The following is a 16,168-nucleotide window of genomic DNA, read 5'->3' on the forward strand; positions in this document are numbered from 1 at the left end:
TTATTTTATTAGATCAATAAATTAAACATTAATCCATTTTATTACCAGTCTACAATATTATTATTGTAACCTAGAGGCAAGATCTTTCCCAGGAAATTCCCATTACATAAATTCCAGTGGGATAGCTGAGATCTCAGATGCAGGCCCAGAGTCCTGTGATCAACCAGGAGAAGGAAAGTAATTTGTGTTGTATATTTGAAAATTAATTATAATTATAAAGATGAGAATTTGTACACCGAGGCTATAGCAGCTAAATGACAGTGGACAAATAAAAATATCTCGATGTACAAACAAAGCAGCTTTTCTCCAAACAAAAGCATTTTGGCTAGTAGAGAGAAATCTTTGGAGTCATAATTTTGCAGGCTGATATGGGTGCATCACACCAAACTATGTATGTGCATGGACTTCCAGCTCCAGAAATACTTCTAACTTTTTGTGGCCATCTAGCAGTTAATCTGGTATCCAGATTTTGTGTCCAGATCTTCTATTTTGATGGCTTACCACAACTCATGAATTTGCTGTAATTGTTGACAGTTGTAATTCATGATTTATGACTTACCGGTATGATGTGTGAACATGGCTATTTTGTATGAATACATTTCAAATACGTTGACCCCCCCCCAAATTTACTATCCACATTAAGAGTCTAAACCTTGCACCTGCAGCAAGGATTCAGCAAAAAACTGATAATAACTAGCTCAGGTGAATAAGGACCTCAGGTTTGGCAGCAGAGATGAGTGGATAGCAGGACTCCATATGGACAAAGATCAAGTCCCTTACAAGCCAGGCCATATTTCCAGACAAGTCAGGATCCTATACAAGATTGTATATTGTGCTGTGGGAGGGCTCGTGAAGCCAGTACGGTTGGATAAGCAATGTGATATTAACTCTAGCCCCAGCAGATGGAGCCTGCAGGCTTTTAATGAAACAGATTGGCATAAGGAAATAAGTCTATCAAATGGCACATGCATAGAACAGAAAAGAGTAGCTTCTTTGCAGAAGAAGACTCCTAGAATTGATAAGCAGCAAACATTCATGTTATTGGGTTTCTGTCATGATTGTTAGGGAACACTTGCCACTTTATAGCCTGATGCTTCACTTGCAGGTTTCTTATTTCTGAATTGTCCTGGCTGTTTTTATTATATGGTCTTTTATACCCTTGATATCCATAGCTTTTTTAAATACACTCTTTATTATTTTGTTACTCTGTTACAGATGTGTCCAGCTCTGGCAACTTTAAGACCTGTGGACTTCAACTCTCAGAATTTCCCAGTCCACAAGTCTTAAAGTTGCCAATGTTGGATACCCCTGCTCTATTATTTTGTGTAATTGGAAATATAGGCTTGATTTTCTTCCAAAATACACATTGTAGATTGCAACTGCATACAAATAATCCATACATGACTGTATTGCATTGGATAGCCAATATTTCTTTGTTTAAACAAGTTGCAGAGTTTTAACAATTTAAATTTTGATAGCTTCTGATTCGTGTATGTTTGCATATATATGACCTTTCTTTCTAAACTGAAATATACAATAGAATCACACAGACACACACAGATATGTGCATGCATAAATAAGTGTCACTTTTATTTTCTTTCTAGATTCCCATCTCCAATGTTTCTTGGAGTAGGACAGGTATGTTCATAGATAAAAGAGATTAAATGGTAAATATTCCAATTTACAAATATAGGTTTTCCAGTGGTTGAAAGATGAAATGCAGATGATTTTCTTCCTCTTGAGAGAATTCTCTTTATTAAAGCCCATCTCAAGAGGTTTTTATAAAGTAAGGTTGTAACAGGGATGGGTCATGTTCTGGTGACTGAAACTATATTAGTGTTTTGGAATCTCAGAGACACAGATAGGCATCATGATACAAAGTGAGCAGGGTCAAGATTTTTCTGGGGAGAGGGGATTTTTCTTTATTTTTGTAAACAATGCTACTTTAGGATTAACATTTTTAAGCATGCTCTAATTTTTTGGAAATCTTCACAGTTGAAGGAGAGCACAAAAATGTATGAAAACATCCATCAGATCAAACTGGAGTTCTGTGTCCATTGGTGTAGTTTGCAAACCTGTGGGGTTATTAAAAACAAATCAAACAAGTCTTCTTCAAAACAGCAGTATCTATAGTCTACCCCAGCTGCATATGGAAATTTTATTTTGCTGCTGTATGTGATTGTTTTCTCTCCCTTTTAGATGGTAACCACTATTCTCATCTTATATGTGTCAAAATTAAATAAAATCATTCATTTTCCTGATCTTGACAAAAGCATCCCTAAAAAGGTAAGAATGACTTAACTCCTTGCATGGGTTGTAATATTACCATGAAAAAAATGTTCCTAAATTCTGTTGGCGCATACAAGTGATCCAGATCCAATTAAGAGATGTTTTTGGCACCCTTTGTGCCCCTTAAAACAGGGCTTTTCAACCTTTTTACTGATTGTACCACTTTTAGGATATGGCAATATTCAAGTACCACCTAGCAAGGTGTCAAAAACTTGATGACCAAAAAAAAACCTGTTCAAAGTTGCAATTGCACTGAAATGACTTATGACCATTTTTCACACTTATGACCATTGCAGCATGCCCAAGGTCATGTGATTTATATTTGGATGCTTGGCAACTGATTTATATTTATAATGGTCACAGTGTCATGTGATCCCCTTCTGCAACTTTTTGACAAGCAAAGTCAATGGCAGAGCTGCTGGTGGCCAAGTGCTAAGGCGGGACTTCCTTTCCTCCCTCCCTTCCCTGCCTCCCTTTTTCTCATTCCCATCTCCTTCTGAAGGAAGAATTTGACCCCCCCCCCATATTTTCCATCTTCCATATATTGATCAAACAAGGAAAGGCCTCCAGAGACAGAAAAGACAAGCTGCTGAGTGAACTAGCTTAAAAAGGCACATTCTCCTTTAAGAATTAGCTACTGGCTCGAAAGGAAGATAAGGAGTGCAGCCGGCACTTAAGGAAGAAAAAAAAAATGTAAGTACTGGCTGCCAGCTAAGGCAACCTCCCCAAATGGCTCCATTCACAAGTAAAGGAATGCTACAGGCAAAATCCATTCAGGAGACAAATATTTCAAAATCCCTTTCAGCAAAACCTACAGCTAACAACAGCAGAGCAATAGAAGCTAACACGAGATATCAGCCATCAGCCAAATAGAAATTGCCAAACAGTCCTTAAGAACACAAAGCCCTCATTGCACAAATCCCAGAACTTCAAAGTCACAAAAGCACATAAGAATCCTTCCACTCTCCATCTCCTTCCACTCTCCATCTCCTTCCCTCCTTCATGTCTCACCTCCAGCCATTGCTGCCTTTTTTCATTCCTCTTGGAGGGTGACCCCTCCCCCGCTGCATTTCTTGCCTGTTTGCTGCTGCCAGCACAGGTGGCTGCCACAGCAGTTGTAGATCGGCTCATGTCCAGCCTGCTTGATCTCCTCTCCCCCCACCCTCCCCCTCCTTCTTCTCCTAACTCTGCCTCCTCCCAAGGCTGCTGCTTTTTTTCTCTCTCTCTCTCTCCTGTCCAAACTGCCTCCTTTTATAGGCTCTCCTGTCTCTGCCCCCCTCCTCCTTTCTCATGGGGGAGAGTGAGCCAGAAGTGAGCCTGGGGCCTTTGCAGCTCCAGAAGACTCTCTCACTGCAAGTCCTTGCCTGTGCTGGCTCTTTCCCTCCCCCACTACACTTGGCTAGGCAGGGCTGCATACCACCTGCCACTCATTAATGTACCACAAGTGGTACACGTACCACCGGTTGAAAAGCCCTGCCTTAAAATATCCCAATGGGGGAAAAATTAAGGGACAGGCCCAATCAATGGGTTAAAGCCCCACCCCTTTTAAATATGCATCATAAACATTGCACACATTTTATGGTGAAGGGAAAACTCTAGCATTTTTGGAAGTAACCCTCATCACCAAGGATTAAGTATTTGCAGGCAGAATGTAAGAATTTAAAGTCTGAGAATGGAATGGGGGCCCTTTTGGAGTGAGAGGAAAAGGAAGATGGAGAGATGAACATAAGCTGAGACAAAGCAAAGGGTGAAAGAAACAGCTGTGGGCCTTCTTTGTTCATGTCTGCCAAACTCCCCTGACCCCTCAAAGGGGCCTGGCCTTGAAACAGCTCCCTTTCTTGGCTCAAAACAAGGATCTTCCCTAGAAAAGGGATGCCAGCTGGACAGCAAAGGAGCCAGCTTTTGCTAAGTGAAAGGACTGCCCACACTTTCTCAGCCTAGGCTGCCATCCCAAACTTGTCTGCCAGGTGGGAGAGACCACAGGACATGCATTCCTACTGCAAGATAGTTATCTCTTTGTTTGTTGAAAGTTCATGTAATTATTTAACCGACTGAAGCTTCAAAGGAGACACCATTTGTTGTATGTAAAGTTTTGTCCTTGAAAGCTTAAAAGAGCAAGTGTGAATCGCTCAATCTTCCTACTCCTTGGTTGATCCAATATTTGCTTTTAGGCACTTGCAAATTATCTTCATTAAGGAGTCATTGCCACTCATTTTACCCTTACAGGGAATTTGCATGGTAGAATTGCTAGATTCTTTCCATGCATGATTATTATTGTTTTCCATCATGTCCTTTTTAAAATGAACCCAGTAACATACAAATCAGTTGTTAACACTTATGCACCTATGTGAATTGCACAATAATCATTGTTTCTGAATAAAGATCAAACCCATAAAATAGTGCAGATTGTGGGGCTTGGGTTAAAGTAGGGTCTCCAGATAAATTGGTTGAAAAAAACCCCTCTGCTAATCTAATATTCCAGCTCTTGGGGTTTTGATTCTAGATCAGTCCTACACAACCAAGATGTTTATGACCATGCAATTATTAGAAAACTCCATAGTTCTCAGTAGGTGGCAGCACTTAGCTAAACTTGGTTTATCTCAAGTAACAATACAGGACTTGTTAGTGCTGGAATGAGGATCACCAGTAGATCACAAGACTATTGACAAAACTGGGAATTGGGAAAAATAAACTGAATGAAGGAAGTAGAAAACAATTTCCATACTGTTACCAAGTAACCATCATGGCCATAGCCATATAGTCACCAGGAATCTAAACAGGTTTTATATTTATTAATCCCAAGTGAATACAAAGAAATGTACTTCTAACTGATAATCTTCATCTGCACATATAGTAGAAAATGCTTAGAGAAAAACATTATGTATGTTCATTCATTGTCATTATGATGGGTCCAATATTTTTGTTTTGTAAGTTAAGTATAATTGTATTGATATAAGCAGGAGTAAGGTCATGCAAAGAATCAGATACTAACAAGTGATGTTCCTTTATAAGGCCTGCTAATTTGTCTGTTTCTATTGGTGTTATGAATTATATGGTTTATGAATTGATTTGAACAGATTTCTTCCAAAGTGGAGTGAAATGGCATAATCTGAATGGTGCATTTATTTTATTACAGTTGTTTCCACTTCCTCTGATTTATATTGGAAACCATATAAGTGGATTATCAAGCATAGGCAAGCTAAGGTATAGTAATGACCAGGTAGTAAACTTAAACTGATAATTTCTTTGTATTTAACCCTTTGTAAATTTCAGTTGTTTTTCCAAGACTGTTAAAAATGGAATATATTTTTGCACAAAAGCATCCTCATCTTGCCAAAGAATTGCTTTGGACATTCCAGTGTATAAAATCAGTTTATAAAGTAAGTGTTGGACTTAGGAACAAATATCTGTAAAGAAACTTTACAACTAGCCATTCTATTTTCTATCCTTGTGTTTTGGCATTTTCTTCCTCCCCTTTTGGTGACTGGTATGTTCTTCATCTTTGACTGCTGAAAATGGACATTGAAAATGGACATTGATTAGACAGTGGGCCATTCATTGTGTGAAAAATTGGGTGGGGTAGTTAGAATACATTGTTTGGGGAATCTGCTGCCTGAATAGATAATTGCATGTCATGTAACCGTTTTATTTGAAATGGTACTCCAGTCTCATCCAATTGCTTAACAGATATGTAGGTGAATCACAAATCTCCATCAGTACATCTAGGAAGCATACCTAAAGCAGTGCTCTTGGGTATAGCTCAGTAATATGGCATTTAGGATTCTAACACATAACGCTACCCTCATATTTGCTGGTCTCACAAGCTTATGCCAGTTATTTGTTTGATGTCTGCATCATTGCATGCAGCTGTGTGGAGATATCTGGAAAGGTTGCTAGCCTTTGTCTTGGGCATGCACTGGTCATTTCACATTCTTCTGAAAGAAGCACACTAGTGTACTCATGTGTGATTATTTTGGGTTTTTCATAACTAGGAATAAGTATTTAGAATTTGCATTTGACTTAGACACCCGGTGAATTTCTAATTATCTATTAATATAATACAGTAATACTGGGACATTCTTCTGTATTAATATGGAAAGGGTTATGCAGCTCAACTTTAGTGATCGTGTAGGAGTCCTTCCCAGCTTGGGGGCTTCCAGTCCAGGTTAGAGAAGACTATTTATTAGTTTCTGACCTGGCTCACCAAAATCTTTTCCATATTTGCCTTGATTCTCAGCATTTAGATAGCTATTCGTGGAAAATACCATATCACTGACTACTTGAGAACTAATTTTAACTAAATTAAAAGGAAATTACTGGAAACAAATTGTATGAGACAGATGCCAAAGTTGTTCTTTTTTTTAATTATTCTTACTTCCAACTATTCTACTGTCTAAGCATTCTTTGGAGTCAGACTGACATTTGGCTTTGCAACTGAGAATTTATTTAGGGGCATTCTTAATGTCAGTTGAAGCTGAGGATGAAAGTATGAAGATACATAATGAGTCATGAAGGAGTTTGCCACTGACACAAACTAGTGTCTCTCTCTCTCTCTCTCTCTCTCTCTCTCTCTCTCTCTCTCTCTCTCTCTCTCTCTCTCTAAATACAGCTTGCCAATGTTTACAGTCCTGAGGAAGTTTACCATTCCTCTTACATTACTGCTGGAAATTATTATTCTTGGGTAAGTATTTGCCTCTCATTTCTGAAATACCACAATGGTTTATCGGGTCACATAATGATCCAGTGTATTTTGTTGACTAATAAGAATTAGAAGAGACAATTTGAACTGCTTAAAATTATTTGGGCACATAATTTCCTGTCTATGAATAATAGAAATCTGAAGCCAAACATTTGCTTCAAGGCAGCTCTTCTCCTTCATGCCTTTCTTCCTAACTCCCTGTAGTGAGATATTTTGATCAAACCCATTCTTTCTCTTGGCTCTTCCTTTTGGCTTTTCACCTAAGTCACCCTTTTCCTGATTTCTGTTTGGCTACCTTCATTGTTTCCTTCTTTTTAGCTACTTTGTCTCTTTCCTATCCTCACCCTACCACAGCGGTTCTCAACCTGTGGGTCGCGATCCCATTTGGGGTCGAACGACCATTTTACGGGGGTCGCCAAACAACACGATCCGCCATTTTTTCCCTCAGCGGGCGGTGCCACACATGCTTGCCGCGCATGGGGCGGCACCGCGCATGCGCGCCGCGTCCTTATGACCGGGGTCGCCGTATAAAAAGGTTGAGAACCACTGCCCTACCAGTTCTGGCTTGCCAAAATTCAGATGGCCCCTAGAGGGCAGCAAAGAGCTTTCTGTTATGTCTTTGCTACCATCTACTGCAGTGCTTGTTTATATTTCTGAAGAGAATATCTAGTAAACCTGCCCTTGCTCCTCTTTCTTCTTCTGAATACAAAATCTTTGTTGTCTTCTTCTTCTGTCTTTTTCTTTGTGCTGCATTTTAGCAACTCCAATACTTTCCCTGTAACCATGTAGATATTCTGTTCTCAAAAATATTAAAAACAGCTTATCCTCCCAAGAATGTTCAGAGATTACTAGGCTGTATTATCTATTTAGTGCCTGCTGCCTCTGGGTAACTGAGTGTTTGATTCAATCCCTGGGAATCAGTTCTATTGAACTCAGTGTTTTTCCCTTCTTAGAATTTGACAGCATTTGTGGAGTAAGTTGTTCCACATTACTGCTTAATTTCTAGAAAGGTATAAAAGTGAACACTAATTTTGACTGACCAATTAGTTAGTGAATGAGGCTGGATTTATAGGTAGCTGTTGGATTTATAGGAAGTTATTGTATATCAGATTGGGCCCTCTAGTTCTGTACTGTCTAGTCCAGGCATATCAAACTCACGACGTCACATGACGTCGTGCAATGTATCGCGACTTTTTTCCCATTGCCAGCAATGGGGTGGGCACGGTTTTGGTGTGACGCATTCAGACCACGGGCCGGCAGTTTGACATGCCTGGTCTAATCCTTTATTAAGAATTCCTTTTTTCTTTTTTTTCTTTTTGGAACAAAGAACTTTTCCAACTCTTTCCGTATATACCAAGAATTGTATTGGGACTTTCTACATATAGAGGCTCGTTCAAATCCTTTGGGATGAAAAGGCGATTTTGTTCTCCTATGGATCAAGTGAAACAAAGAAGGCTCACTCATTCTAGAATCTCAATGTCTTAATTCTTGAATATACATTTAGAGAGATATCATTTATTTTTACAGGAAACGCTTTCCCCTGAGCATTATAATCAGTGTGTTTGCAATCATTTTGGGGGCCTTAATAGCAGCAGGGTAAGATTTTAAAGTTTCCTTTAGTACTCCATATTTGTTTTTTAACATCAGTGAAAAATAATATTCCTTTGTAGATCAGTGTTTGGATGAATGAGTAGATACTGTAAAATATTTGTACACTGCAGTTTTCTGTAGCAGCCTTCCCCAACCTAGTGCCCTAAAAATAGTTGGTGTTTCAACTCCCAGAGTTCCCAGCTAGTTTGGCCAATTAGCTGGAAGTTCTGGGAGATGTAATCATAGCACTTTCAGAGAACTATGAAATGGGTAAAGGTGGTCTAGATCAGAAGTCCCCAACTTTTTGGGCACCAGGGACCGGTTCCGTGAAGAGAGATTTTCCACGGACCAGAGGGGGCGTGGTTTCATGTACTGCCTGCATCCTGTGCTTAGGGCTTTGCTTGTTTGTGTGGACCAATTTCTGGCATGCCACAGACTGGTGCCGGTCCACGGAACAGGGGTTGGGGACCCCTGGTCTAGATCAACAATGACAATGGTCTGGAAATCATCTGCAGATGATGTTGACTGTGCTGCAGAACACAAAAATTAACATGCCTTTGACATTTTTTAAACAAAGATGATCCAAAATAAATTGATGTGACTTGTGTACAGCAGTTCAAAATTTGAAGTCAACTGGGGAAATTATTCTAGTGCATCACAGAAGGAAAAGGATGGAGTCACTGATTGTAATCACAATGGCCTGAGTCCAGAGTTAATTATACTGAAGGTCTCACAATAAATCATGCTTTATATTGCGTAATAAAAATGTCCTGGTAGATTGGGGAGTACTAATAGCAGAGGCCTGGGAGAACTACAGCTCCTAGTAATTTCCTGCCAAATGGAACAAGTATATTTTGAAAGCAATTGAATATGAAAGATAGCCTTGGTGGCACAGTGGTTAAAGTGCTGTATTGCAGACAAACTGCCCACAGCCTGGAGTTCAATGGGGCTCAAGGCTGATTCAGCCTTCCATCCTTTAAGATTGGTAAAATGAGGACCCAGATTTTTAGGGTCAATATGGAAATAATGCTTACATTGTAAACCATCCAGAGAATGCTATAAAGCACTATGGGACGGTATATAAACCTAAATGCTATTGCTATTGTTATATATTATAAAGGCTATAATATTATTTATTGATGTTCATGTGTATGTTTGTGCTCCATATAGTAAGATTCCTACTCTATTAGGTTGTCCTATGTCTTATCCCACTGTAATTTCAACATCTCCATCAAATATTTTACTGTTGATGTAATTGTTGTCTGATTAAATTCTCACACACTAAATATACTTTAAATGGCAAACCAACTTATACATAATATATTTTATAAAATGACCACATGACTTTTATGTAAACTTTGAATTTTCTCAGTATGTTTACTGAGTAAAACAAGACTAGATTGGTTTTTTTTACCCCAGAGTTCTTACAAATTTATCTCTTGTTTGTAATATGGATACAACTTGGAGAGTAGACAGAATATGTCCACTGCAAAGAAAGCTATTGTTTAAATTTATGCTATTTAAATTAGTCTCTCTTTCCATATTTTATTTTCCAGATCAGATTTAGCTTTCGGCTTGGAAGGCTATGTTTCTGTTTTGCTCAATGATATCTTCACAGCAGCAAATGGTGTTTATACCAAACAAAAAATTGACCCTCAGGTAACTATGCAGAGATTTTATGTGTTCTTCTTTGCATTTTTTTTAAACATGTGGGTTAACATGTGGAAAAATAGATTTTAAAGTCACCTTAAAGTTTAGATGTTGTATAGTTTTCTTAATACTCTTAAAAAGCCTGATATAGTGGAATACCTCTTTTTTTTTTTTTTTAAAAAAAAAGTATTTGTAGACCACTTTTTATAACTGTCTTTTCACAAGGTCATAAATATTTTATTGTAATATCTTTGTGAAAGTTTCAACCACTTTTATATCTTAAATACTGCTATTCTGTCAACTTAAAAAATTGTTCTGTAGCTGATTGCTGTGGCTGATTCATGTAAGCAAGGAATATGTAAGCTATGATCTCAGGGCTTTAAAAAGCTGACAAATTGACATTTTAAAGGGAAAATCAGTAAATATGGTCAAGTATTTGATTCTTGAAATTATACTTAATTAATGTAATTTGAACTGAATTTGAATGCAAATTAAACTAAGTTTTGTCCTGCCTGAGCCAACTTCCAGAATGCGATTGCCAATCAAGGATTCAAGTGTCATAATTCGTTTGAAAAAGGGTTTTCAATCATGGTTTAAGCCAATTTCTATTCTAGACTCTGATAGTTGTACCTCATACTTCTAATCATACATATTGCTTCCACCAGAGTAGACATTTATATGGAAAGATCCATGCTATTGGCTCTTTGTTCTGTTTTAGTTAAGGATAATTAGTTCAGTCATTATCATCTAATTATTCCCCCTAACATTTTTCCACATAGAATCTTATTTGATAAACAATTTATATTATCCAAGCTTACATGCCTTTCAAACAGAGTCTTCATGATTCATTTAATTTACTGGGTTCTACATACGTTACCATAGATATCTCAGTCCTGAATCCTTCAGGAACTCTTAAGTAATCAGCTATCAGATTTCTTTTAACGTATGTATTTGTTTATACAGGAACTGGGAAGATATGGAGTAATTTTTTATAATGCCTACTTTATGATAATTCCTACAGTTCTCATCAGTTTTTTCACTGGAGATTTCCAGCAGGTAAATAGAGCTTAGGAACGAATCGAGTACAATAATGCTTTAATTGGCTTGGGTTCTAAATTTATATTTCTGGAATGATAGGTGTTTGGGATCCTTTTGCGTATAAAGTAAAAATGTAGGATTTTGTCCTCTAAGAGGCGATTGATTTTATAACATTATAAGTAGTGGTTTAGTATAAGATATGAAATCTCGTTTTGGCGAGTTAGGAATAGAACAGAAGATTAAGGGGAAATATTAGTCTTCCATAAACTTTATCCATCCATCCTTTCAAGTTATCTTGACTGATATTTGGTGCTGACCGAGAAGAACTATATTTCTCTTGGAACCTTCATTCCAACATTTTTTTTTCTTCTGTTCATTTGTGTCTGATAGTCAGCGATTGCCTAGACGCATATCCCTGCATTGTCCTTGGTAAGGTTTTTCTGAAGTGGTATGCCATTGCTTCTCCCTGAGGCTGATAGAAAGTGACTGGTGCAAGGTGGAACTAGAACTCACAATCTCCTGGTTTCTAGCCTGATATCTTAACACTACAGCAAACTGGCTCATTCTGCGATTACATGGCTACTATTAAATGGCTACCAATTGTTTGGGAATGGGAGGAAGGAACTGCATGAGAGCTCTTGGAAGGAAGATTCTTTTTCTTAGCTAAACTAACATCTTTGGACATTACCTAAACCAGGGGTCTTCAAACTTGGCCCTTTTATGACTTGTGGACTTCAACTCCCAGAATTCCTCAGCCAGCATTCCTGGCTGAGGAATTCTGGGAGTTGAAGTCCACAAGTCATAAAAGGACCAAGTTTGAAGACCCCTGACCTAAACCCTCCAATCCCATGTGCGCTTAATGGCTACTTGTGAAGTCTGTGGGAATCTGCAGGCACGCATCTTGGCAATTCAGAGAGAGAGAGAGAGAGACCCAAAATCAATAATTAGTGATTTACAAGAAAAAGGAAATCTGTAATATGAAGATGTGCCGCCTGTTGGAAGTCAGCAGAACAACACTTGGTATGATTTCTAAAGATCAAGCAGATTTTTTTTTCTCAGATTCAATTATTTTTGTGAATTGGATTTTTCAGTAAATAATTGGTAATTTTTCTCTCTCTAAATATATCAAAAATCTTATCTTTTTTTATTTTTACAGGCCACGGATTTCCAGCAGTGGACAAACGCTTTATTTATCTTTCAGTTTCTTCTTTCTTGTGTGTTGGGGTAAGACGATCTTGGGCAAATAATCAAGTAATGACTGGCATAACTTTGCATCTTGGAAATCCTTCTGCATAATTAGCAGAGTAAGATAAGCTAAAAAGAGAAAGATCTCAATGATTCATGCTCTGTTCTCATAGTATAGCTTTTGTATCCTGCTGCACAACATTTTAAGAACTATCTCTTTTTATTAAAGAGCAAAAATAATTTCCACATGCTCTCTGATTCTTTTTCAGTGTAGCTTGCTTTGGGACATTTTCATTGGCCACATCAATGAAATTAGAACAGGAATCCCTTGATAGTGTAGCACAAGGGTCTTCAAACTTGGCCCTTTTATGATTTGTGGACTTCAACTCCCAGAATTTCTCAGCCAGGCACTCTGGCTGAGGAATTCTGGGAGTTGAAGTCCACAAATCATAAAAAGGCCAAGTCTGAAGACCCCTGGTGTAGCACATTTTAAATCCTGCAAATCAGGTGATAGTTTCCAGAGGATACTTGGTGCTGTATAAAAATGATGGAGTCAGTAGAAGCTCAGTTTTAGTTTGCCTAATTTTGTATCAGATCTTCAAATGCAGCAGGTTTTAGATTATGTTTAGGCTATTTTAAATACTGAAACGCAACATAAAATAGGGTAGTGAATGTCAATATAGAATTATGGCATATATCAGTTGTTTATTTGACAAAAAGCAGAAAACCAAGTTACATAGTCCTTTTTTGTTTTTAATGCTAGGTTTCTTCTGATGTATTCTACAGTTCTCTGCAGCCATTATAATTCTGCTCTAACAACTGCAGTAGTTGGTGCTATAAAAGTAAGTAACCAAAAGGAGTTGATATTTGGTTATAGTAGCTGAATATACACATTACACACCAGGGGTGTCAAACTGCCAGCATGGAGACCGTGCCCACCCCAGCTCTAGCAATGCAAAAAATGTCACGTGACGTGGCAAGTTGGACACATGCACTACACTGTCAATATGGATTGTTTATTTTGACTTTAGTATAATATATGAATCCAGTTATTATAGGTTGCATAGCATGGTTTATAATTTGCCACTAGGTCTGAACTAGGTTGCTAAGAATTTTAACCTATAATCCATAGTTAAGAAGTACACATGTAATGTGTGAACCCAGTACTGTTAAAACCACCTGCAAAAGACAGTCCTGTGTCTTGAGTACAGTTTTGACCTATGACTATGTATATGAATGTCTTGGTAGCACTTTTTGTAAAACATTTTCTTACATGTGTAGTGGGAACATATAAAAATGTGATGATCTTTAGGTTTCTAAAAAGGCCAGGAATAATTTATCCAATTATATTCAGCCCAATGTTATTTGTAGAGTCATTTTTACCAAGTGATGTATCAAGTAGAGATCGGGTCCCACATCAAGACATAAGGGTTTGAAAATAGATAGAGGACAGTATGGATCCAGGTAGCAGACCAAACAGTGAGATATATTGGCATTCAAAGAAATATGAGCCTCTTGGCTCAATATCCAGGGGTTAGGTTTCCAGCATAGTCCTGTTCTCCACTTACTTTCTTACTTACTTTCAAGTTCTCAGATGTTCAGATAAATGACTGAAGAGGGCTTAGGACAGAACAGCATGGTATATCTTTCATCTTCTACTCCCCATGAAGTATGCAAGATCAGGACTCTTTCTTCATAGTTCTTACCTTATATTTGAGATAAGATTTGCACGAAATGGTATGGCTTGGTTGGTAGCAATGTATCTAATTCCCATTTTCCTACCAATTCAGCTACTGTATCTGTTACTTGTTTACAAGTGTGTTATCCAGATGCAGTATATTCTGCTTTCAGCTACAGCAAAGCATTGCTGAAAGATGGCATAAACAAGCCATAGCTATGTTTTGTGTTTAAATATAGATGCCAATAGGAAGTATTCTAGGTTCAGACATGAACAATAAAAAAATGAGGAATTAAGTAGTGAAGCCCTTTAAGAGAAAGGAGTCAGTTCATGCTAACCATGCTTTATAGCTTATCGTAGTGGACATTTGTAGTATTTACATACACTGCTTTTTCTTTATAGAATGTGTCTGTTGCTTATATTGGCATGCTATTTGGTGGAGATTACATATTTAATATGTTGAACTTCATTGGACTCAATATCAGGTAAGCGAATTTTGAAAGGATGTCATAGTCTCAAGGAAGTTCATGGTTTTATTATTATGTCTATTCTTTTCTTTCCTCCTCTAGCATGGCAGGAGGCCTGAGATATTCATTCTTGGCAATACGGGGACAGGACAATCCTAATTGTCCCCCCATAACTGAAGAAAAAACAACTCCAGATTCCAAGAGCTAACTGAAGCAAACAACATGAAAAACTCTAAGGATGCCAACTAGGCAAAAATATTTCCTTTGATAGAAGATGATAACTGAAACACATAAAAATGCACCTGAAAATTCACTTGCCATATTAAAGCAATCTTCAACGTACAGAAAATAGTTTGCAAATTTTTGAGTTTCCAAGAATTGTTCATGATTAAAAATCCAAAAAAGAATATTCAGGGTATATAAAATGTGGGTTTTGTTTAGGCTATGTCTATACCAGGCTTCAGATCGTGTGTGGAAAAAAAAAAACCTGCAGTAGCATTAGCCTGTAACAAAATTTTGCTAGAAAGTTGAAAAGAACAAATATTTGTTGGTCTCCCATTTTGGAAATAAAATCAAAAGTCAAAAGTAGAAACCAGTAGATTGCTGATGTATTTGGTAATCTAAACTAACTGTAGCAAGTTTTGTAATAGATGGCAGAGGCCAATGAATTTTTACTGAGAATCAATGGGATTGGCTAAATTAAATGAGTCTTGAATAATCCAGCCCTCTTATTGATACCCTAGATTTTGAAATAAATATAACACTGCCTGCCTTGCCTGTGTTTATGGATCCCAGCCATTTTCTTTGTTTTGACTAGCTCTAGATTGTATACTGCAAAATATTGGTGACTCACCAGTCTTTTGAATATGCCTCCAATTCTTAAAAAGATCTGTACTCTTCATGGCCAGCCTGAATTATGAGGCTTGTCCATCTCTCAAAGTTCCACCAGGCTTGATAATCTACAGGAAATATAACCAATTGTCATTTGGAGAGGCAGGAATAGTCTTCCTGAGTCAAGTGAAAATTGCCAGAAAACTATCCATTCTGTTTAAAAGCCAACTATGACCTCATAAACATTCACACCAGTTTGTCAGTGTCTGGACCTCTTGTGGCATCTGGAGACCTCTAATGCATTGCCTATTTGATAATCTACACATTGAATGTACATAATCTGTACCTAAAGTAGCAACTACAGGCTACCAATTAGTGTCTGGTTCTTGACTTCCATGAATATCATTGTGAAATCAAAAACTGCTTCTTTGTATCTTGTTTTATAATCATTGGATCTTCCAAATTTCAGCTGTTGAATTAAGTACAAAAGGCCATGAATGACCAACAGAACAGAGAGAAGTCACTTGCGATCTTCTAGAACAGTGGTGGCGAACCTATGGCACGGGTGCCAGAGGCGGCACTTAGAGCCCTCTCTGTGGGCACGCATGCCGTCACCCCAGTCCTAGGCCTTCAGCTGGGTTTTATAAAACTTTTTCGTTTTAGGCCTCTGCCACCATGTGCAAAAAAAAAAAAAAAAGGTTCAATCAATCAGTCAATTTCAACTTCTTGTGGGGAAAAAAA

The 16,168-nt window shown here is 37.8% G+C and overlaps 1 protein-coding gene across 3 annotated transcripts; it reads left to right on the plus strand.

Moving 5' to 3' along the window:
- Positions 1-1,603: 1,603 nt before the first annotated feature.
- Positions 1,604-15,147, plus strand: LOC120310090 (UDP-N-acetylglucosamine/UDP-glucose/GDP-mannose transporter-like). Of its 3 annotated transcripts, none has more exons than XM_039348080.1 (11): positions 1,604-1,638; positions 2,200-2,286; positions 5,426-5,493; positions 6,899-6,970; positions 8,516-8,584; positions 10,135-10,237; positions 11,192-11,284; positions 12,423-12,490; positions 13,215-13,293; positions 14,532-14,614; positions 14,699-15,147. In XM_039348080.1, the coding sequence occupies exons 1-11, from the start codon at positions 1,618-1,620 to the stop codon at positions 14,802-14,804; spliced, it is 849 nt and encodes a 282-aa protein (XP_039204014.1). In that variant the 5' UTR covers positions 1,604-1,617; the 3' UTR covers positions 14,805-15,147. The 3 variants fall into 3 exon arrangements, with proteins under 3 accessions (XP_039204014.1, XP_039204016.1, XP_039204015.1); XM_039348081.1 differs by having other exon boundaries at positions 1,614-1,667; XM_039348082.1 differs by lacking the exon at positions 11,192-11,284.
- The last annotated feature ends 1,021 nt before the right edge of the window (positions 15,148-16,168 follow it).

Source organism: Crotalus tigris, unplaced genomic scaffold, assembly GCF_016545835.1.
Source record: "Crotalus tigris isolate CLP2741 ecotype Arizona unplaced genomic scaffold, ASM1654583v1 scf7180000018122.1127207, whole genome shotgun sequence".
Lineage (NCBI taxonomy): Eukaryota > Metazoa > Chordata > Lepidosauria > Squamata > Viperidae > Crotalus > Crotalus tigris.

Excerpts from the sequence above, each read along its gene's own strand:
- LOC120310090 (XM_039348080.1), top strand. The coding sequence starts at position 1,618 with ATGTTTCTTGGAGTAGGACAG. Across the intron at positions 2,287-5,425 it reads ACAAAAGCATCCCTAAAAAG|TTGTTTCCACTTCCTCTGAT; the intron begins GTAAGAATGACT and ends ATTTTATTACAG. Across the intron at positions 12,491-13,214 it reads CTTCTTTCTTGTGTGTTGGG|GTTTCTTCTGATGTATTCTA; the intron begins GTAAGACGATCT and ends TTTTAATGCTAG.